Source organism: Drosophila kikkawai, chromosome 3R (genome assembly GCF_030179895.1).
Source record: "Drosophila kikkawai strain 14028-0561.14 chromosome 3R, DkikHiC1v2, whole genome shotgun sequence".
Taxonomy (NCBI): Eukaryota; Metazoa; Arthropoda; class Insecta; order Diptera; family Drosophilidae; genus Drosophila; species Drosophila kikkawai.
Window position 1 is genome coordinate 9,868,312 of NC_091731.1, and position 24,908 is coordinate 9,893,219.

A 24,908-nucleotide genomic window follows, 5' to 3' on the forward strand; every position below is an offset into this window, starting at 1 on the left:
CCCCAGTCCCCGTCCCCGTCCCCGTTCCTGTGTGTGTCTCGTTGTATGTGCGCTGCTGGTGTACGCGCCCACAATGCATAAATCAAAATACACATTATTGAGTCATAAATAAAGTTCGCATCGGCTGCTACTTTAAATATTGGCCCCGAGCAAGACGAGTAAGCAGGCAAGGCCGCCGAAGCCGAAATTTATGCCTCGCACCCGCCAAATACTTTGCCATATTTTTCGCTCAATTGCCTGCCGCTCCTGCCACAGCTCCTTCAGGTCCTTGAGCTTCCGCTTCCTGCTCCTGCCCCCTCCAATTGATATGATGTGTGCGTCTCGCTGGCTGCATAAAACTTGCTCAATGCCAACACGCCCTCAACAGCAGCAGCAGCAACTCCGGCAACAACACTAACCCCTGCGGGCTGCTTTTATTACAAGGGCCGTAAAAACGCCAAAAAAGCGGAGTAAACGCCGAAGCAAAGGGATACAATACGCCGGAAAACAGAGGTAAGTAAGTGCATGTGGCAAAAATAAACAAACCAAAGCTCCAGCCAAAATTAAACGCTCAAAAGTGTGCTAGGAATAACAATAATACAAGGCACGGCAGCAGGCTTCATAAAAAGTATAAACGGGGAGCTAGCAAAAATAGGAAACATTTCCAATAAGCTCAGCCGAATATAAAGTTAATAAAATGCAAACAATACAATATGTACAACGTTCGGTATACATTTATCAGGACGGAAATGCAGCCAGGATTTGGCTGGAAAAATAAAAATGGCTCAGAGCCTTATGTTACTTAACACAATTCCAGAATTCTGTTATTTTTATGCTTTAGCAAACAAAAAAAAATATTTTGATTTTTTGCATTAAATAACATAAAAATATAGATTTCAGTATAAATGAACTTATCAGCTATGAACAAAGTTAAGTTACTTGATTTTCTTTAAATCGTGAATACAATAAAGTAATTGGCATTCGAATAGTTTACCTATTTTCCCACTTACTCTAAATTACTAGAGTTTAAAAAGAATTCGACAAATGCTACACAAAAGTACATACGTTTGAGGGTATTGAAAATTCCTCTCAAAATATGCCAACCAAAAATATTTCCAGCTAAAGATTTCTACAAACGATGCTGAGCTCCTCTAACTGCGAACAGCGCAAATAAAGCCAAATCAAGTTATCAACTTGGCTGAAAATCCCCAGCCAGAAATCCAAGTTTGAAAATCACAGCTGATATATTTTAAGCCACACTCTCAGTCACGGCCACAACCGAAGTGGGTCACCCAAACGAGTGCGACTCACAATTTGTCTGCGACTGTGTCACAGATAATATTTCCCATTGCCTTTGATCATTCCGTTGATGCCGTGGTGTCAGTCAGTTAGTCAGTCTGCCTGCCTGCTCCTCCAAAGTGCGTTAGTCTATCTCGGGGACAAGTAAGCCATGGAAATCATATTAAAATGCTGTCTGTGCATAACCTACTTTTTATTTTTATATATAGTATGCCGTGTGGTGTGCAACTCTGTGGCTCCCACACCCGCTCGCATTCTCCAGCATATACTACTCGTATATTGTTGCCATTTCACTTTTGCTGAGCACGTCTTTGCAAAAACACACACTAGTGTGTGTGTTTGGGGAGTGTATTCGGTGCTTGCATTGCTGCAGGCGCTTGCCAAATGCGCTTTGTTGCCGCCATTGTCAACGTGGCGGAGTGCGAAGGCACAGGAGCAGGACATTTTTGCATTTTTCGGCTCAGTCAGCGCAACGTGGCTTGGCAGCGGGCCAGAGGCGGGCCAAAGGCGGGCCGGAGCAGGGGCTGTGCTAGCTATCTGGTCTCTGATTTTCTGCAGTCTGCGAGCTTAAATTATTAAAAGGCTGGTCCAAGAACTTAAGGAGCCTCGCATAAATCACGCTGGCCAAGGGACAACCTGGCGTAAGCGCAACTTTAATAACATGAGCAGCAGCTGCAAAAGTTTCGCCTGTCAGGGGGAGCAAGTTTAATGCAGCATGTAAATATTGTCATGACACACGAAAACTTTCACTGGCCCTTTGTTGACAGGCTCTCGAGGACAACGGCTGAAATTACATGTGTGTGTGTGTGTGGGTGTGTGTAGACAGCAGAGATTTATGAGCCCACGACGAAGAAGACGGAGCGTGTGACTCGCATCAAACTCGGGATGGAAAGTTTCACAATTAATTTTAATAGTTCATAGCCGAACTCTCTCCAAGCAGCTCCTGGCACACCCCCTCGAATCGGCACTTTGCTCATGCTAACCCAAGCAAAATGTAGTTTGAGATTTTTAAAATTCGTTTTCACTATGAAATATCTTGCTGTCGAGGCAAAAACTTTGCTCAAAATATACATCTCAATTTGAGAACAATGAAAGTGCTCCGAAGAAATTGAAAAGTGAAATAAACAAACTAAAATTCAATATGTTAAATATAAGAGGGCTTTCCCTCCGTAGAAATGATTTCTTTTCACTCAGTTCAAACGTTCTCACGCTTCGAAGTTCAAATGCTTTAAAAAAGTATCACATTACAAAGGAAAGAGGGACAGAAATCAAAGCTTTGGTTGTACAAAGCCAAATAATCCATCAAGTGGCATTAACTTGAAACAATAAATTTCACACACAGCGCCAGAGGTAAGCCCGGCCCTGCGTAGATGGCAAACAACTCGAGCCGGCACTTGAAGTGCTTGGCAACTAATCAGGTTTCAAATGCCAGAGCACACACACTCTCGGGAAAAAAAAAATGAAAAGGTAAAGGCAACCCGGGCAAGGGGAAAACAATCCGATGGCTGAGTGTTGGTAATCAAAGCTGCTTAGAGGCCTGCGCTACGTGTGTAGGGGTTTGGGACCGCGACTTTGATTTTTTTCAGTTAATGCATTCGATTTCAGTCTAGACGGATATAAGCTTCCTTGCTGATATAAAATATCCACTAAAAAATTCAGCGCATGCTTAGCTTCTAAATAATTAATTAGGGCTACTCGAAAAAAGGAAATTAATTGTTCCTGAATGGCTTCTTGTTTTCTTTTTAATTTGACATTTGGTTAACCTTTAATTACAGGGAACTGAAACCAAACAAAACTTGAACTAAAACTTTCAGTTGCCGCCCCACTATGCCATGTAGCAATTACAATCATGTCTAATCTCCTCGGGAGTGGCTTTTCTTTTTCCCTTAGAGCTTCTCAATTTCAAAGTCGTCAAGGCACATGAAATTAGCACAAATTGTTTTGAAATGTGAAGCCATGCGTTGAGTCCAGCAAATGCTGATTCAAAATCTGAAATCAGACTCCGTGCTACGGATTCTGTACTCCATTCCATTGCAAACTGCCAGCCGCCTTACAAAATTAACTAAAAAGGCTAATGTACCTCCAATGTTGACCCGTGCACAAAAATAAAGAAGCCAGGGCAACAGATTAAGCCGAGAAAATAGGTAGAACCAGAATATGAACCCATTCAAAAGCTCGACCCAAATTCGCAGGAGCAAGAAAATGAAGAAATGCAACAGCATAAAAAGTGAAAGAGCAACATGAGCTGGAAACCACCGGCAGGCCAGAGTTGGCATATTGCTCTAACCAAGAATATACTTGATTTTTTATTAGCCATCCGAAAGGAAGGGTATTGGGATTCTCAGGAACTTGGTGACAGTGATAGATATACTGTAAATATTTATAGTTAAAAATAAATTAATTATAAATACTTGGTGAAACTCTTTAGATTCCAATCTATTAGCTGGCTGCCTTCTTAGTACCTTTTTTTTTTATAGCAAATTGGAATTATTTCTGAATTTCGCCTCATCAGATACTAAGAAGCTTCAAGTGCATCTTGTGTATAGTAACAATTTGTTCTTATGGCCCTCGGTTATCTTCATTTACCGCTCGTTGCATCAAAAGGTAATTCCATCATATCGTAAAACTATAAAAGCCCTGGCCGTTAGTTATGCAAAGTGTATTAAAATCATCGTCTAGCTGGGGAACTTTTCTCGCCCGGATGGCTGTCTTTTACTCCTTTTCGCCGCTTCGGGCTTTTACTTTTGCTCTAGTTTCTTTTTGCGTTTACCGCTGGCATTGTGTGCGCATAATAGCCTGAAATTAAATCGGCAAGCGCGTGGGTAACTTAAAATAATAGCCATTGCTTATGTTTAAGTAAAATATGTACTTTGTGTACGAAATAAGTGACCAGAGGGAAGCCAGCCAGCGAGACTCCAGCAGCTGCTGCTGCTGCGTCTTTTTGTGATTTCGGTCTGCTTACTTATTTCCGTTTCCGCTTGGCCTGCTGCCTCTGGCTGCTGCATTTTTTATTACTAACTCTCCGTTCTGGCACATTATTTAGGCATCTCCTGATCCTGTTCCAGCGTCTGCCTCTGCTCTTGTCGTGATTTTTTTGTATACTTTCCCTCTCATAGCATTTCGTTTTATCGCCGCATTTCTGATGCACACTTTGGGGGCGCCGCTTAAGAGCTTTGCTTAATTTTTAGCTGCATTTCTGTCGGGATTATAGCCGACTAAGACTGAAGCCCAGAAATCGGGTACCCTATAATTTAAGCCTGCTTACCCGACTCCCTATTGACACTGGCTAATGTCTGTAATTCAGTGTTTGCTCGGCTCCTGCCATTCGAGTCGAGTGACAGTGCGACGGCAGCAGATATATTTCAATAATAATAATTAATAAAACGAAACCGAGACTCCAACTGCTTGGCCCTATTGATTTATGGCCCTTGGTAAATTGTGGCACTTAGTGTAATTGTTTATGTATATGCCAAAGGTCCAACGAAGGGCTTTTGGTCTGGGGTGCCCACTTGATTAGCCCCCCAACAGGGCCAGGGAAATCGGACACCTAGTATTTCTGACAGATAGCCCACTTACATATTATTGACACACATTTTCCACAAGTTTCACTATAATTTTAATAGAATTATTGATTTTACATTAAATAAATCAAACTGAACTCTTATTTACTATAAACTGAATGACAGAATTCGTATATTTAATCTGAAAAGCTTTTAAATGGACTGTTGGATCATTTGGTACGGTATACAAATTTCAAACAATTGTTTTCTTGACCTAAAATATTCAAACAATATGCACCATATTTTTCTATACATTCTCATATATTCTATTTATCTGCCCAAATAAATCACTCTTCATTGAGCAGCCGATTTTTGCAGCTCGCATTTAAAAACATTTGCTTATTCAAAAGTACGAAGATAAACCACAGCAGGATAAACATGCAGGCCCACCGGGGAGGGGGAACTTGTGGCATATGAAATGAGCAAATAAAAGAGACATTCAATTATCTAAAAAGGAAAACAAATATGAAAATTAATTTGACATGTTTGACATTTTGGGCAAACATAGGCATGAACATCACATCAAAGGAGGCGGTGTGTGTGGTGGGAACGGGGCAGTGCCGGGCTGAGAGTGACGGAAAATGCCAGAAAAACATTTGATTAACCCAGATAAAAGGGCAGCCAAGAAGCAGAGGTCCTGGGGCGGGAAATGGCGTGACAAACGCTTAACTCTTTAATCAGGGATTCCTTCTTGGCCTCTAGATCAGCTAATTTCCAGGGCGAATGTGAGCATTTTCCATTGCTTTTTTCGAATTATTTTGCTTCCGCTTTTGGGCTTTTATTTTTGCCATATTTTCTATGCGAGAGTCACGCAAAGTTGTGCCTGTGTGAGTGTGTTTGTCACGCATGAAGCGCTGACAGCCAAGCAAACAGTAAACAGCAAACAGAAACAGGACAAACACAGGACGAGAGGACTATTAAAAGCAAACACACGCACACTCACACACACACACACGGACACGTGGAAAACTAAAACTGAGCCTAAAAAGTGTGCAGAAGCAAGGACACAGCGAAAGGATTTTTTTGCAAGCACGCAAAAAATAAACAGCAGAAGCCACAATGTTTTCACTTGACGATGATGGTGGCCAAGAAAAAGAAATATTTCCTGTCTGCTCTTAAAGATTTCCCAAACACACACACCGACGCATATGTATACAGCCCGGAGCCCTGAAATTGAAAGCGCGTTGCATGTCAGCGACCCCCTACCCCCTTTTCCGACCCCGCCCCCTTTCCATTCGCCGGGCCACGCCCACATCCGTCTGCTTAGGCTCGACTTTGCTTGCAAAACTTTTGCGACGCGTATGAAAATGATGCCAGCACACGCATGTGTGTGCGTTGGTAAGCACATCATTTTTGCCTTTGCCGCTGTCTTTTGATATTATTTCTTTTTATTTTCTTTTTTTTTCATATGCCCTTCTAAAGGGTATAGCGGAGAAAAGCATATTTTCATAAATAATATTACGTTTTTTTTTTAAATTTTTTAAATAAAATATTAGTTTTCAAAATATAATTAAGAAATAAACCTTCCCAGCAGACAAAGAGCTGACTGGATCCGAAAAATGTCCGCTAAAAATATTAAAGACGGACAAAGTTTCACACTTTCCGCTTTAGTTTCGCTAAATGCTCAAAAACGGAAGCGCAAACGACGAATAGCGGATGAGTATCGCGATTTCTCAGGATTATACCCGATAATGATATCGTAAAATGTCCGCAATCGAAATCTTATTCGGATTCCGAAAATTATAACATTTTCTGCCACAAAACCCTTGACCACTGATTAACTTTATTATCGTTTATGAGCCTGAATCCGCTTGTCCGCTTTAAACCCGCAAAACTATCGTTTTCAATATCATAAACGAACGTTTTTGTCTGCTGGCTTGATAGAAAGACACCTGTTTCTAACCTAAACTGCTCTGTCTGCCCTTATGCCTCTGCTTGTAAGAGTATTTTCAGCTTCATTTATCTCGCCTTTCCTGCCAGCATATACACATACATATTTTTTCCGCAATTTACCGCGCCATCAAAATAAAGTTGAAGTTGACTGTTGCCTGTTTTTGCCAATGGCAAAAGGGAGAAGAACCCAGGGAGCTGGGAGCTTCTGCCTCAGCCACTGTTTGTTTTTGTCTGACGTGAACATCATCAGTATTTGCCTTGCCATTTGACTGTCGGAAAAATTTAAACTTTTCACATTTCCCGGAGATGTGGATAGGAGCATTTTTGCATTTAAATTAATCCACAACCAAGTGAAATACACCAACAGTTATGGGCTAGGGTTTGAGCCACACAACTAAGCCCTAATACCAATAGACCAGACCGTCATATACATTTCCCCCTTTTTTGGGCTTTCACTTCATATTTCCATAATACACATAAATAAAGTCATTTTTCCATACTAATACTTACTCCCCCGCAACGGGGAGGAAAAAGGCAGCCAAGCCGAAAGTCGGCCAAAAAAGTGAAGAGAAAAGTTTTGGTAAATGTTTTTTACCTAGCTTTCGAATCGAAGCGTAATCAAAGCAGCCGAATACAAACAAATGCTAATGCCAGGACTTAGTTTTCGGGTAATGATGTAGACGCATGTGTGTGTGTGTGTGTGTTGGGTGTGCTGGTGTGGGTGAAGCGCGTGTGCGGCGCTAAAGGAAACGACAGCCAGTTACGTGACTTTTATATTCTCAACGCATTTTTGCCCTGCTTCCTCTTTCGGTTGTGGAAAGGATTTGCCAGCGGGCAGGGGAATAGAGTGTTTTATCCTGATATGTTAGTACTGCTGCTGCTGCTGGTGCTGCTGCTGCTGCTTTGACCGAAAGCCAAGTTTATATAAGCCATTTTCCGATGGGGCCCTGGCAAAGGCAAAGGTCAAGTTCGCCGCTTGAGTGCTTCGCCTGCTTATGCGGTGACATGTTCCCGGACAAAGCGAACGTGACTGGGATGAGGAGCAGGTCAGATCAGGCTCAGTGCTCAGCGCGGTGTCAGGAAGCTAAGCCAGTCTAGGCAAATCAATGTAAATCCCGCCGCGCCTGGCTAATTAAAAACTCACCTGCGCAACACCTTCTGTCTCAATTAGAGCAATTTGGCCCGAGTCATTAATGTCAATTGAGAGAGCACGACGGCAAGTGTGGCAAATGACAATGAATAGACAAAAAGCCCAAGGAGGAAGGACGAAAGGACGCCAGGACAAGAAAATTAGCGCATGACTTTCACGCGTAAAATTGAAAATCATTGCAGCAACACCTGACGCCTCAAGTGGGGCACACGCATTACGTGATTTTCGTGTATGATTTCTGCTCACTTTAACTGCTTGCCCGCTTCCGTTTCCGCTTTACGAATTCGTCCTTGTCTTTGGCCATAAAAATGAATATTTATGCGCCCTGCCAACGGCATAAATATGTTGATACAGGTACACAGGGAAAATATGTGATCAGATATATGGTAAATTTTAGCATTGAACCTACTAATAGGGAATGATTAGGGCCAGGTTAACCTCTGGCCAAGGGCATATGTACTTTAAAGGATTTCATCCCGAATTTGATATAATTTCGCTCTGTGTAACCATAATATAAGCGATATATTGCACATACGCACACGAGCATTTGACATTCATCAAATCGCATCGATTATTGTATATGGAACGTAACAGCAGTTCTCTTTCTCTCCTCTCTCCCTGTCTCTTTTTCCCTCGCGTCATTTGTCATGGAGAGGAGAAACACCGGGGCAGTGGTGATTTATCATATTTACCTTGGCCACACACACTAGCAAGCCGTACAAGCCCAGGTGCAAGGGTTCAGGACCCTAATGCAATTTGTTTCGCGCTCTGACTGTCGAGCATTTTATGGCCCCAACTAGAAACACCACCATAGAGCCACAGATCCTGGCTAAGAGCACTTTGCATCCGGACAAGTGTGTGCCGGCGTCCATCTTTTCTATTTGTATATGTGTGTGCATTCATTTAAGTGCTATGCATAATACTTAAAAAAGCAGAAGGATACGGGACAGATACGGTCACGTTTCACGACTATCATTCTATATATTCTATACGCAGATATCTTAATACTGAATAGATGGTTCACAAAGTTCAAGGTTCTTACATATTTCAAAATTAAATCAAGGAAAAAATCGAACAGCAAATCTTTTTAAAACTTAACGAGGTCTTCTTTCCTGCTTTTAAATACTATTAATAAAATATTCTAAACTAAAATATTATAGATATTAGAAGGAGGAACTAATACCTACTAAAAGACTGAATCCGTTTCAACAGTGGCCATAATTCTCATTATTCTGGTTGTGCGGAAAACACAGCTTAATAGCCATCGCTGGAGGGCGGAGGTATTTCCGAGAAGCTTTCTCCAGGACACAGCTACATTATTGTTCCCCTTAGAGGGGATATAAAAAAGGAAATGCCGCAGAAATAAGAAGGAAAATCATGAATAAGTGAGTGCAATCAATGCCCGAATGTTTGTGGGCCAGAAGGAATGCGAGCGTGTTTTCGTAGGGATTGAATGAATGCTTGGGCGTATGCCTGTGTTTGCATATGTGAAGAGCTTAAAACGATTTGTAGCCTTTAATGCGCCCCGTGGCCTGACATAAGCGACCGGTGTAAGAGACACACGTGTCCTCTCTCTTTCCATTCAAGCTGATTGCACAGAAAGAAAATATTCAGAAATGGGATACGAGGCTTAAAATCAGTACTTGTGTATTTAAAATATGGGTTTGACATTTAAATATAAGTAGAACTCTGCAATCTAAAAAAATTCTACAGTTGATTGACAGAATTCTCTTGTTCAAGCTTAAATAACAACAATTCAAGAAATTCTTTCCTAATTAACAAAAAATATATATATATATATATTTAATTATAAATGAATCTGTAATGTAAAATCCTTAACAGATCAACTTTTTTCCATTAGTGTCCTGCTTTCATGCTACAAAAAAAATATATATTTTTAATTATAAATGAATCTGTAATGTAAAATCCTTAACAGATCGACTTTTTTCCTTCAGTGTCCTGCTTTCCTGCTTTGTGTGTTTTATGCGACACGTTTGGTAATTCGATAGCCCGGCACACGCATTTAAATGGCAAGCTTACACAATTTACCAAAATACTTCCCCGGCCTTTGAGCCCGCTCTGTTTGCGTTGCTTGGCCCGGAGAATCGATTATTCAATTTCGGGCATACTTTGGCGATTGATTTTGATTGATTCGCCAACATATCGAATGACGCTGCTTTGTTAATTTGCATCAATTTCGGACGTCTAATTTGATTTGATTAATGTGATTAATGTGACCACTCGCTAGATTTTCCACTCTGCGCAAAAGGGTTGACCCAGCCCCAGCTTCATCAGGTGCTGCTGGGGACAAAAAAATTTGAACAAAAAACGAGTGCCAACTGATGGCTGATGGGTTTGTCAGTTGGCATCAAAGCGTATTAGTTTGTATGGCGCCCAAATTGGTAGGGCGGCAGGCACTTTGCAAACACACCTCTCTCAAACATATCAGCGCCCAAATCTGCCAGGTGCTCCATTTTTGGCCAACACACACACAGGCACACACAGAGAGATAGGGACCGCGTGCAAAAGGCGAGAGCCAAACAATACAAAAAGGACCAAAAGTGGGCTAACTCTGAGTGCAAAGCTGCCGAAAAAAAACAACACAAAACTGGAGAAAACACGGTGGAAAAACAGAGAAGGCTGAGGACAGCGAAAGAGTGAGAGAGCAGCCTTGCAGCCTTTGGGCCCATTGCAAAGCCAGTCAGCCCTTCGAGGGCAGCAGGCGAGGGGCCCGGAACGAGGTGCGGATTGGATGGGGGCACTTATGTGATAGCTCCCGCTTTGACGGCGGCACCTTTTGTCTATCCATGTGTTTGGGCCCAATCACAGCACAAAAGGCCGGAAGAGAAAGCCAAGTCTTTTCGGCCCTGCACGGGGAGAAAATGTATTAAGTGTAACTTTAATTTTGCTTTCCTGAAAAATGTATACTAAAGAAAGGAGAAATAAAATAAGTTATAGGAAGAAAGTCTTATGAATTTTTCCCTTTGTTTTATAAACAAATTTATATGCAAATAGTAGTGAAAAGAATATTTCTTGGTGGATGCCACATGCTTTCTTTTTCTTTTATTTACTGTTTGTCGCCTGTCGCTTGTTTTATCTGCTGCCTTCAGCCACAGGCGACGGCATCTCAACTTTGACATATGACAAGAGGAATCTCCAGCGGCGAGAAGAGCCTTCGTGGAGGGAAAGTGAAAGCCTTGGAGTTTCCGTTTCCATGTCCCACGACTTCTAATCACTGCCAGTCGGCTCATTAGACCGGCGGAGGAGTCGGCTTAATTACAGTTCCTGGAAAACCTCAATTTAAGATGTTGCCAGGACAGCTGCCGGTGACCACTTTCCAATGCCTAATTGGGATTTAAGGGCGCGCTGGCAAATAATTTCCATTTAATCGCCGCGCGAAACTTTAACCTAATTGTTAAATCAATGAAACCGAAATCCAAATACAATGCACTAATTACAAAAGTTGAGCGCGGCGCTAATTAGAGGACAAGGAAATCGATACGGAAACTTATTTTTCGAGGCAGCCTGGGAGGCCACCACATGCCCGGGCATTAAGTGTGCAAATTCCCCGACTCTGTCGAGGGCTTTTCAATCAGGAGCCCAGCCTCAGACTGGGTCTCAGTTGCAGACTCCGTTTGTATTTCAGTCAAATCAAGGCGATATCCTCTCGCAAACAGGAGAGCAAAACAAAAGCCAAACACAAACACGAGTGCAAAATAAAATCGATTCCGCCGGCAGCAGCAGCAGAAGAGTGCTGGCAACAAATAAAATAAACGACACATGACAGGGAAACGGAAAATGCGAAATGCGAAATACGAGCTGGGAAACAAACAGACACAAATAGATAGACAGACGCGCCAGAGACAGACAAGGCCAATAAAAAACACAAACAGCTGGAGAAAGGGATGGCGGAGGAGGGGGTGAGCAAAACTAGGAACACGTTAAGTTGCAAGATATCCAGGCCAAGACAGGCGAAAGAGTCAAAGTCACTGCCAGATATTGCGTTAAGACGACACCTCACTTTCACATTTTTCCAACTTTTTCTTATTCTGTAAACAGGAAGAAATTTAGAAGCTCAAGTTCTGTTTTAAGGACCATTTAAAAGTTTCAACAAATTAAAAATATTTCAAGATTTAATTAACTATATGGCTTATATTTGTTTTTGAATATTTTGTAACATGCTAAAGAAACCATCAACTATATTTTACTATATTATAGGGGTGTTATAGTTCTTTATTTTATTTTCACACACCAGAATATGCTACAATATTAAATAACTTACATTAGTTATCCGAAATTGAATTCCATAAAAATTATACATTTCTCTTAGTTTCTCAGTGTATCTTTTCTCGCTTCCTAAGCCTGAAGCAGAAATAAAACGTCATGTAATTTATTTATTACCGATTGCAGATAAGCGAGCCAAGGCTACTTACAGAATGTATTAACTAATTGCTTCCCGTCAAGGTCGTTTCGTGTTGGCTACCGAAATCCCCCAAAACCTCCCCCTGAAAAATCAGATTCTCGAGGGCATCGACTGGCAGCTAGCTGCCTCTGTCTCCGTTTCTGATAAATGAGAATATTTCCCTTCCAGTAGAAAAAAAAAACACAACAAACTTGGTCGAAACCAAAATCATTCTGGGACTTTTGCGGCTGATTATCTTCTGGCTGAACAGGACTAATGACCATGGAAAGTGTGAGCAACTGAGTGACGAACTTAAATATTAATTTATTGTTTTGGCATGGGTCTTTAATGGTTAATTTTGTGGGTAGATTTTGATTTACTAGACTTGAAATAGATAAAAACCTAGGAAATTAACCAAAAGGTTTGAAGGAAGCCCTTGTTTCGTATTCTTATAATTATTTTTAGAATAATAATAACGAAAGCCAGACAGATTTAAAAGGTACCCGCCCACGAATATTTATTCAATGTATTTTTAAGATAACAAAAATTGTATGCATCACTGTTTCCGGTTGAGTTAAAAGCCAGTTAGATTGTGCTCCTGTCCCCCAGGACAACCGTCAAAGTGCAGGGACATATTGAAATTTGATGGCGGCAGTGCACCGTTCGCAGTGTCCCTGGCGGCATTAATTTTATCAAAGTCTCTGGATGGCTCGTTGTGTGGGTGGGTGTGTGGCAAGGAAAATTTGATCCGTTGCAACAGGACCGTGTTACAAAGGCTCCTGCACCCGGGTGTGCGTGTGTGTGTCAGCCCAAAGGTAAACAGCGGAGCACGAGCCTGCGTCTGAGCTGAGTTCGCCGGGTATTATAAATCAAAGGCAGGTGGCTGCCAGGACTGCCAGGACCGTCGCCACGCCCACCAAACACTGGCAGCAGGCAGCATCCTTTTAATTTTGCCTACGTGAAATTAGTTGCGTAAATCCCAACACGAGAACGCACTCGACAGCAACAAATTAGGCAAAAAGCTTATGTAAGAGGGGAATAAAAATGAAGGCAGCTGGTAAACTATGCGCTTAATAGTGAGAAGCGTGTGCAATAAAGCCACGGCTCGGGAGGGAGCCGGGAGCTGGGACTGAGACAGGCCACCACTCACATGTGTGGGCCGGGGGCCCGTCTTTGGGGAAATTAAAGCGTGGCAAAAAGTGCCAGGCTTCATGTTAATTTTCATTAAAATTATATTAACTTGTAACGTGGCTGCTGCCTCGTGAAAGAGATAGCTGTGCACACGGCGAGCGAGACGGGCATATACATACATACACACATGGGCGAGTGCTACCAGGCGACTAATTTTTAGTGTCCTTGCGAGTTTATCAAGGGAATGGGGTTCTGTAAAAGAGAAAAGAGGGAACGAAAGGCGAGTTCAGGTCCTGCGGGACACTTAAAATATTTAAATGCGCAAAATAATAAATTAGGACATTTTTGTGGCCCGCTCTCCTCCGCCTAAAAATAAAAAACACGAAACACGGACACAATGTGCTGGCTGCCAGGGGGTTGGGGGTTAGGGCTTCTCCAATGCTCTTTCAGGGGTAAGGCCGAAAGATTTGGCGGCTGGAGAGTTGCCCCAAGACCTTGCCCATGTCGGTGTCCGTGTCCGGGGTCTGACACTCAACATGACAGCATGGTGCGAGGTTGGCACAGGATCCCAGGTCTGAACTGGGTCACTGCTCGGTGGCAAAGCAGCAAAGAACTGGGCTAAGCGAAGGCAAAACCAGCTGAATAATAAAGGATAAAGGATAATAAATGAAAGTTGTAATAAGCAGAAATGCAAATAGTGCAGGTAAAAAGCGTTTTACAACTTTTAATAGGTAATAAGCCATTAGATTTCCAATGGCAATTTAAATAAAGCTAGTTTACGAAAATATTCCCTTGAGCCCAAATATGTAGCAAGCAGCCACACTAACCGATTGTAGCAAGCAGCCACACTAACCGATGTAGCAAACAGTCACACTACCCTATACACTTACACACCTATTGTACATACACGGCTGGATTATACGATAGTTATAAGCACAATAGATACATCTCGCTCTCACATGAAGATCGTGCTTAGGAACACTACTCTGTATGTCCCTTTCGCACGATCGTCAACTGACACACCAATACATACATGTAATAGGCTAAGCATAGAATGGAAGAATGAATAAAGAACACTTCGTTTGTGACCACCGAAAAGACAAGAACGTGCCTTCCTACAATTCAGAAGTGGGATAACTGAGAATAAATTTTTCTCAGACGCTCAACCTACAAAGTGAATAAAACATTAAAAATAAACAGTGGTGTTACAAACAACAACGGAAAATGGAAACCATCGGTGCAGACGACTACACGGTGGCGGAACTACGCAATTGGCTGGGAAGGCTCAACATGCCGAAAAGTGGAAACAAGGCAACGCTTGCGGCGAGGCTCAATGGAGTGCCCCCCGAAGCGCGAGGAGTTTGCCCGGCGATGGAGGAAAACGACGCTGGTAGTAGCGGTTTGGAGCACGAGGACGCCGGATCGGCGGCGCCAGACAGCGGCGTTGAAACCGTGAGCAACATGATCGAACACGAGGCTGGAGCGGCGGCGCCAGGCAACGGCGTTATAACCGTGAGCGACATGATCGAACACGAGGCTGGAGCGGCTTCCCCAGTGGCTGAGGGAAGCGTGCATGTTCGCGATGACGCCGGGCCTTCGAAGTTCAACAGCCGGGGCAGTCGGGAGCCGGCAAACGAGGTTTCGACGCAATTGGATGCCCTAAAGCGTCAACTCGAGTTAGTCCAATTGGAAAACGAGATTCTGAGAATGGAATTTGCTCAGCGTCATAACAGTGCTGCCACACCGAACCAGAACAGTGCTGCCACACCGAACCAGAACTGTGCTGCCACACCGAATCAGAACGGTGCTGCCACACCGAATCAGAACGGTGCTGCCACACCGAATCAGAACAATGTATCCACACCAGATCGAAACGTCGCTGGCGGAGACGCCAGATCGGAGGGGACACCAGTAAACAACAATTCTTTGCTGGCCATGGCCAGAGAAATGCTCCCAACATACGACGGCGCCGCTAACAACAAACTGCCTGTCAGCACCTGGATCGCACAACTTAATGCTATCACGAAAATGTACAAGCTGAGCGATGACGTGATCCGCATGTTAGTAATGTCGAAACTAAAGGACCGCGCTCAAGTTTGGTTGCACTCGTCTGAAAGTTTGCTGACCTTGCCGATTCATGAACTACTACGACAGATTGATGAGGCTTTCAATAGCAAGGAGAGCAAGATAATGTCTCGACGCAAATTTCAAGGGCGCAAGTGGAATCCGTCTGAAGATTTTTCCACATACTTCAAGGAAAAAACCCTTCTAGCCACACACATCCAAATGGACGACGAAGAGCTAATCGACAGCATCATAGAGGGGATTCCCGACACTCTTCTGCGACAGCAAGCACACATGCATTGCTTTAACTCGTCTGCACAGCTGTTGCAGGCGTTTGCGAAGGTTGCTTTACGTAAGCCACCACTGTTTTCGTCAGGACGAGCTAAAGTTTCGGCCGGGGATGGACCTACTTCGGCCCCTCCAAAAAGGTGCTTCAACTGCAACTCCATTGGACACTTCGCTGCTGACTGCCGCAAACCCAAGCGTGAGCACGGAGCCTGCTACGCATGTGGCAGTATGGATCACCAGGTGCACCACTGCACTGAGAAGAAGTTCGTGCCCAGCAATGAATATGTAAGACCGTTTAAGATTTATTTTGGTTCAGAACCTGATCAATTTTTGTTTTTAGAATGCCTAATCGATTCTGGGAGTCCAATTAGTTTCATCAAGATGTCATACGTGGAAAACATACTAGAAAAGCAAAATATCAAGTCAAATGAAAAGATTCTCACAAATTACGTTGGCTTAAACGGTAGCCCCTTAGATATAATCGGAAAAATATCATGTTTTGTTATTATCAATAAAGAAATGCTTAATTTTGAGTTACTAATTGTGGCGAACAAATCGATGGCATATGGAACAGTTTTGGGACGAGATTTCATGAGCATTTGTAACTTTAAGATTGTGAGAGAAAATGATAGTTCAAATGATAGTTATGCTAAAAATGATAGTTCAAATGATAGTTATGCTAAAAATGATAGTTCAAATGATAGTTATGCTAAAAATGATAGTTCAAATGATAGTTATGCTGAAAATGATTGTTCAAATGATAGATATGCGAAAAATTATTGTCCAAATTACAGAAATTTAGAAAATGATTGTTCAAATAAAAAAAGTGGCGAAGACGATAGGTCAAAATGTAATGATAACAAATTTAAGGATACGAACAATGTCAAGTCGATACAAAATACAGTAAAGTCACAGTATGATGAACAAAGTCGTGAAAAGGGAAGCAAAATGAATAGTCAATATGATAACAGTTTTGAATCAGAAATGTTATTAATAGAATATCCCGAGGCAACTGAATGCAGCCAGCTGAACATAAATGAGAATTGCGGTGTGAATTTAAGAAGCAGAATGATAACTATTTTTGAACAATTTTATGTAAAAGCGAAACGTCCAGTACTCCCATCAATAAAATGGGAAATGAAACTTAATTTTGAAAAAACTAAACCGTTCAACTACCCTCCGAGACGTCTATCGTTTGCGGAGAAAAGCCAAGTTCAAGAGTTATTAGACGATTATATAAAAGATGGTATTATACGTGCAAGCGAGTCTGAATATGCGTCACCAATTGTTCTAGTTAAGAAAAAGTCAGGAGAGTTAAGAATGTGCGTTGATTATCGCACACTTAACAAAAATATGCTAAAAGACAACTACCCCACCCCCCTCATAGACGATCTAATTGATAAACTTTCTGAAAAAGTCCTTTTTACGAAGCTAGATCTTAGAAACGGATTCTTTCATGTGCACATGCATGAGGATTCGGTCAAATACACCGCGTTCACTACGCCAATGGGACAATACGAATGGCTTAGAATGCCGTTTGGGCTAAGAAACGCCCCCGCAGTCTTTCAAAGATTTGTAAATAGAATTTTTGCTGATTTGGTTAGAGAGGACAAAGTTCTCATTTACATGGACGATATTTTGATAGCAACAAAAGATAGTAAGAGTCATTTAGAAATATTAACAGAGGTGTTTAAGCGATTAGTAGATAACAAGCTAGAGCTAAGAATAGACAAATGTGAATTCCTTCAAAGTGAAGTAAAGTATTTAGGATATATTATATCAGGAGGTGGCATTAAACCAGATTCAAAGGGTATGCAAGCAGTTAAAGATTTTCCTGTGCCAACCAAAACGCATGAAGTTCAGAGCTTTCTTGGATTGTGTTCTTATTTTAGAAGATTCGTTAAAGATTTTTCGACGAAAGCAAAACCGTTATACGATCTTATACGAAAAGATAGAAAATTTGATTTCGGTGCGACAGAGTTAGAATGTTTTGAAACATTAAAAACAAATCTTCTAGAAGCCCCAATTTTGGCATTGTACAGTCCGACAGATCCAACGGAATTACACTGTGACGCTAGTGCTTTAGGGTTTGGTTCAATTCTTATGCAGAAAAAGAAAGATAATAAGTTTCATCCAGTAATTTACTTTTCCAAACGAACGACCGATATTGAAGCGAAATATCATAGTTTCGAATTAGAAACCCTTGCGGTGATTTACTCCTTGCAACGTTTTAGGATCTACCTTCAAGGAATAGAGTTCAAAATAGTCACAGATTGTAGCGCTTTTACCCTAGCATTAAACAAGAAAGAACTAAGTCCAAGGATAGCCAGATGGGCGCTTTTTCTGCAAGATTACGATTATGTTCTAGAACATAGAGCCGGTAAGCGCATGCAGCACGTGGATGCACTTAGTAGAAACACACACATACTGACAATAGATTCTAACTCATTTGAGGAAAATTTAATTATTTGCCAAAGCAGAGACGAAAAAATCAAACCTATAGCTGAGCAGCTTCAACGGACAGAACTCAAAGATTACGAAATGCGGAACGGAATAGTTTATCGAAAGAAAGATAAAGGAGCACTTTTGTTTTACGTACCAAGCGAAATGGAAAGCCATGTTTTGTTTAATTATCATGATCAGTTAGGACACGTTGGCATAGACAAAATGGTAGAAGTTATTTCAAAAAGCTACTGGTTTCCTAAAGTTAGAGATAAATGCAAGTTACACATTAGCAACTGTCTAAAATGCATTGCATACTCTGAGAAGTCTGGGAAGGAAGAGGGATTCCTTCATAATATTCCTAAAGTTAACATTCCATTTGATGTCGTACATATAGATCATTATGGTCCTGTTGATAAAAGTAGATCGAACAAACACGTATTAGTGATAATAGACGCGTTCACAAAGTTCGTAAGACTCTATCCGGCAAAAACAACGAAATCTAGGGAAGCAATAGTAGCGTTGAAAGACTACTTTAGGGCTTACAGTAGGCCGAAATGTATCATTTCAGACCGCGGTACGTGTTTTACCTCTAAAGAATTTCAGGACTTCTTGGAGGAATGCGAAGTAAAGCACATTAAGATAGCTACCGGATCCCCACAGGCTAACGGTCAAGTAGAAAGGGTGAATAGAAGCATAGGTCCCATGATCGCTAAGTTGACGGAACCAGACAAAGGATTGTACTGGGACACAGTTTTAGAAACAGTTGAATACGCTTTAAACAATACAATGCAAAGATCAATTAATCAGCACCCAAGTAAAGTTTTGTTCGGAGTATCTCAAAAAGGCAGAGTTATAGATAGTTTGAAAGAAAGGTTAGAAGAAATAAATAAAAATAGCGAAGATATAAATCTGAATAAAATTAGAGATAAAGCTAGTGAAAACATCGAGAAGTTGCAAGAATACAATAAATTACGAACAGACTCGAAAAGAAAAGACCCCTGTAAATATGAAAAAGAAGATTTGGTGATGATAAAGAATTTCGACTCGCATGTAGGCGTTTCTAAAAAACTAATTCCTAAGTTCAAAGGTCCGTATAGAATAACGAAAGTTTTGCGGAATGATAGATACGTCGTGGAGGATGTTGAAGGTTTCCAACAGTCCAGACTTCCTTATAAAGGAGTTTGGGCTGTAGCAAATATGCGCCCGTGGATAAGCAAAAGTCAAAGTTAACGTTAAGAGATCAGGAGCTCTCCGGTCAGGATGGCCGATTGTAGCAAGCAGCCACACTAACCGATTGTAGCAAGCAGCCACACTAACCGATGTAGCAAACAGTCACACTACCCTATACACTTACACACCTATTGTACATACACGGCTGGATTATACGATAGTTATAAGCACAATAGATACATCTCGCTCTCACATGAAGATCGTGCTTAGGAACACTACTCTGTATGTCCCTTTCGCACGATCGTCAACTGACACACCAATACATACATGTAATAGGCTAAGCATAGAATGGAAGAATGAATAAAGAACACTTCGTTTGTGACCACCGAAAAGACAAGAACGTGCCTTCCTACAAATACTTACAATGTATTTATACGAAAATAAATTAATAATTTAACAACTTAAAGGACTTTTTTAATGGTAAAATGAACTCATTATTTCTGTGCATTTATTTTCATTTGTATTTCGCATTTCTCATTATAATAAACTCGTCAATTATAAAATCGTTTTTTCATGAAAATATCGATGATAAATTATGAAAAATGGTTCTTACTTCTTTAAACATGACAGATAATGGCTTAAATTACGTATAAATGTATTTCTTAAATAAAGTTAATGGGAATTATTAATAATGGGGTGAATTTTTATATGACTTTTATAACTCTAAGATCAATTATAATAATAATGTAACTTTTTTTAATCTCCTTTTGCATTTAAAAGATGGAACTATAAAGTAAGAACACCACAGCCGCAGGCCATAACTTATATAATTCCTATACCCACACCTTGATGGCTATAACGCCAGCCATAACCTCTTTGTCGCTCTTTGGCCAACACAAACATTCGTCTAAACATTTATTTACACTTGAAGTGGGCCAAAGTTTGGCCCAGCACGTCGGCCACATCTGTCATTATTGTAATTGTCAAGTGTGCCGACTCACACACACCCACAATGCAGAGACAAGGATGTTCGGGGGCCTCCTATTGACGCTGAGATATATAAACCATTATGAGTTGCTCTCGGCCATAATAATGTCGATGTGAATGGGAACGAGAATGTGAATGCGAATGTGAATGCGAATGCGTCTGCGAATGCGGAGCGGGAAATGTCTAGGTGTGTGCTTTACGAGTCGGTTGGCGGCAGTTGGCCATTTATTATGTTGCCACATAAACAATATTTTATTTAACATCATTACCAGGGCGGCTATAGCGCGTGGGATGTGTGTGTGTGGGTATGTGCTGGCGGGACTATAAAAATTGTCAGCTTTTGTGGCTGCTGCTGCTGCGTCTCGGTCTTTTACTTGGCCGGGACCACATAGCTCTGTGAATTATTTCACGCTTTGCTTTATTATAAAACACTTTTATGTCTTCATATAACCCAAACATTTTGAGTGCCGCGCACACTCTCACACTCGCAGACATCCCGTTTCCGTTTCCGTTTGGCATTGTTTCGAGGCGAGCTTTTCATTGCACATCCCACTTGAGCTGTAAACATAAATTTGACGCCGCTACGAAATATCAAAAGTATTTCGAAAGTATCGCATTCCCGCCTCGCGTGACAATAAAGCGCATCATAATAACAATAAGTGAAGGTTCTGCTTTAAAGGACCTTTTCCGCCGAAGGCCTAGAAGTCACACAAACACCCTCAGACACACACACACACATGTCAGCTGTAAAAATTCGCTTCAGTTAATTAAAACAAAACATTTTCAATTACAAACGCGCTGGCAGGGCTGGCAGTGGGCTGGGAAATGGCTGGCGGCGACTGCAGCTGTTGTTGCATAGACACACACACACGCACACCTATAAAGCCACTCTGCTATAAGGCGGCTACACAAAATGCAGCATACTTATGTGGGCAACATCAGGGGGGGCTGTTTGCATAGGTGTGAGTGTGTGGGCGGTGCATGTGCATGTGCAACGCCAAGAGTTATTGTCAGTGCAGCTGTTGCTCTTACTGCCGCATTTTATTATTATTGTTGCTGCTGCTGCCACTGTTGTTCCTCTTCTTGTCAACAGGCAGCGAAGCATCATGAATATATTAAAAATAAAAATATTTTTCGCCATGTGAGCGCTGGCATTGCCGGGGTGCTATCTTTAAGGGCATGTTTTGATGTCTTAAAGGTTGCAACAATGTTTCTTACCAGTCTTGAATTGTATTTTTTGCAAAAAACATATATGTATATATTTCTCTACTATAATTTAATATATAATTATAATTAGTGATGTTTGTCTTGCACATAAATCTAGCTAAAATTCTAGATATTAACTACAAATTTAAGAAACCACCATCTTTCCTTGATTTGGAATCCACTCCACTCCAGTTTCCCTCAAGTGTTAAGAGAGTTTCGCATTTCATGTGCCGGACATGCAATCGATCAATCAATCAATCAGTGGACACACAATCAACATGATTAGACTCCGTCCCGTTTAATTAGTCCCGTGGCCAGTGAGAGCCGTGAAAAAGTTGTTAACACCGAGGCAACACGGCAATTGTTTGTGCCGTGTCCAAAGTGGTTTAGATTAATGGTTAGCCACGGCCTTAGGTGGAGGGAGCTGGTTAAGTAGGTCATTTTCAGGTGTGCATGTCGCTTATCACACTCCTAATGGTGGCCTCTAACCCCTGTTGGTACACTGAACCAAAATAGGGGGATAAACTATCTGAAGATTTGACTTTAAAGCTAGACTGACCTTATGATCATTTCTTCTGAAGAAAAAAATCTATGTTAACTTTTAACTTTTAATTTAAAGAGTATAGAAAGCAGTATTATATAGCTTCATCTCCGCACAGTGTATAATATTTCGTTCCCGCTCGATTTCTCTATTAAAAATTGACTCCGTTTCATAATTTCCCCCCATAGCTAAAATAGGATTTTCCGAGGGTGAATGGCGCCCCAGAAGAGGACATAAATAGCTTCCCAGTGGGGCATAGATAAACCCTTAGACTGGGGCTCCCACATCCACATCCACATCCACACCCTTCCCGCCAGACCACCCACCCCTCCCTCTTTCGCAAGACGCAGACAAATTATGGACAAATTATGTCGACCTGGAAATGAGCAGCGGGCGAATGCGAGCCTGGTTTCAGCCTCATTATATAGCTGGCTGCTTCCTTCGCTGCCCTTTCCTCCCCCCTCGTACACCTCGCCGCTCCACCCCCACCCCCACTCCCTCTGTTTGCATGCGTTGTCGTCTGTTTGGCTTTTGGCTTTGGTGCTGCGGCTTGGCCATATTTAAATCGCAGGAAGTCAGCGCCAGGTTAGCTACGGGCTATGCCATATCCCATATCCCATGTGCTCTCTGTGTGTTATGTGTGCAAATGTAGTTGTTGCCCTGCGTGCGTGTGTGTGTGTGTTGACTGGGGGGCGGGGGTGGTTTCTGTGATGGTGGCTACTTCCGGTCGTTTGTCGCCATTTTCATAATGTCTGCCTTTGGCCCGGAGGCGTTTGTTGATTTAGTTGTGCCTTTTATTTCTCGCACTGCCCCTGCTGACTCTGGTTTTATTCGTTCTCTTTTAATTTAACAGCATAGCAAATATTTAGGTCGCCACCATCCCAACGCACCCCCCTCACCTAGCTCAATATTAAAAATGCAAGTTGCAAAATATATATACTATATACCGTACAGTTTTGCGAAAATGTTTTAAATTTTTTTGCGTTGAGGGTGCTTGGAGTTGGCCCTACTGCACAATTTGTTGTATTATTTAGCGAAGTTCACTTGAGCGTGTAGTTGAAATGAAAGTGGGCATGGTCCAGGCCCGCGGGGCAAGCAAAGTGAGTGGAGAGGAGGGATAAGCCGTGTCGGCAGTTTGCCGGAAATTGAGCCAGCAAAAAGTAAAAAAAAAAAAATAAAATATATATACGAAAAAATACCGAAAAAAAAACAGAAACAACGAGGGCCAGAAGAAATTGTTGCAGTTGCAGGTGCAAAAGTGGAGCTCGACCACTCAAACCCTCCTCCTCGCCGCCCCCGAATTGAGCCCCTACTCATCCCGAAATACCCCAGTTGCTGTAAATATAAGGCATAAAATATGCAGCGAACGGGAGACAGGCTTTTAAAATATTGCTTAAATTTTTATGTCCAGCTGAAGGCGGGATTTAATTGGAGTGGCCGGTGGAGTTCCTTCGCATCTCTCCCGTCAGCCATCTGCCTTAAATTAATTCTCATTCAGCCAATCAATTTGCTTTTCCCCGCTGTCAAATAATGCCAAATCCCCTGACAAAAGCAGATGGATATAGATAGACACACACTCACCATCTATCTATCCGTCGAGATCGAGAACGGGGAGTGGAGGAATTGCAAATCAAATGCAATGCTGTAACAAGAAGTGCTGGGAAAGCGGCGGAAGGCGAAGTGAAGTGAAATGAAAAACGTTTGGCAGTTGGAAAAGCATGTCAAGCGACTAAATTACCTTTATGCCCGATGCCACTCACTCTACCCGATCGCTTAAGTTTCCCTCATGTTTATCGATTTCGCTTGGCGACAGTTTTTCTAGCGCAATTTTCATGGCGCGGGCGATTCTTCCTGTTTTTCTTTTCCTGATTTCCTTTGCTGACTTTGCTTTGTTCGCCGACTCCGTCTTAACCGCAATTCATTTCATTTCAATTGCCCCACAGAAAAAGGCACACACAGTGTGTGTGTGAGTGTGCTGCACTTCCGGTTCCTGCCGTGGCTGTCATTCGTCCTGGCTGCTTTTTGCCTGGCCTGCATTATGCATGTTGCTCGCAAATTTAATGTGATTTACCATTTAGACGATGTGCAGACATAAACGACACACAACAGAACAGGCAAAGCTGGCGAACTGCTCGAGGGTCATGAACTAAGTTTATTGTGCACATTTAAATGAAATTGCTGCGCTCAATTTATACGCTAAGCGCCCGAAGGCAATGCCAGGTAACTTGGAACTAAAAAAAAGGACAACAACAAAGATTGTAATGTAACCTGGCCGAAGTTATAAATACCCTAGTGTATAGGCTAAATCAGTTTTTGCATTAGTCTTTTCCTGTCTTATCTGTTTTCTATATAGAATAATTTTATATTTTTTTTTTATCAAATGTATATATTAACACTATATTCTGAAACACTTCTAAACAGTGTACCACAGAGAAAGAGCAGGTGAAAAATAAAATGAAACTATCGCTCCAGGACGAAAAACATTCAACCAACTTCACACTGACTTTATATTCCATTCTCCCCGATTTCCTTACTCACCATCGCCTATTCATTTCGCTTGGTTTGGGTGGTCCTGGCTAGATTTTGTTCACTCGCTTTGGCCCACACTTTTTGTTATTGTTTAACATTGCCAGAGAGCTTTATGGAATATCCGTGTTGTCCTTGCCGTTGTTGTTGCCCGTGCTCCTGGCTCCTGGTCGGTCTGGCATCGCTTTTGAAATGTGTGCATATTGTTGGCATAATTGACTGGGTTTTTGTCAATGGTTTTTGTTTGCCGCCCTGCTGTTTTTTCAG

The 24,908-nt window shown here is 41.9% G+C and overlaps 2 protein-coding genes across 2 annotated transcripts in view; both read left to right on the top strand.

The window, feature by feature from the left end:
- The first annotated feature begins 388 nt into the window (after positions 1-388).
- Positions 389-24,908, top strand: part of side-VI (sidestep VI) — an 87,352-nt gene continuing 62,832 nt past the window's right edge. Inside the window, exon 1 of the mRNA XM_017176725.3 lies at positions 389-492. The gene's annotated coding sequence lies outside the window, so the exon portion shown is untranslated. The remainder of the gene's footprint in view (positions 493-24,908) is intronic.
- On the top strand, positions 14,259-16,307 carry LOC108072151 (uncharacterized). The gene is made up of 2 exons (XM_017163198.3): positions 14,259-16,051; positions 16,107-16,307. Exons 1-2 carry the CDS (start codon positions 14,639-14,641, stop codon positions 16,113-16,115), a joined length of 1,422 nt encoding a protein of 473 aa, XP_017018687.3. The 5' UTR covers positions 14,259-14,638; the 3' UTR covers positions 16,116-16,307.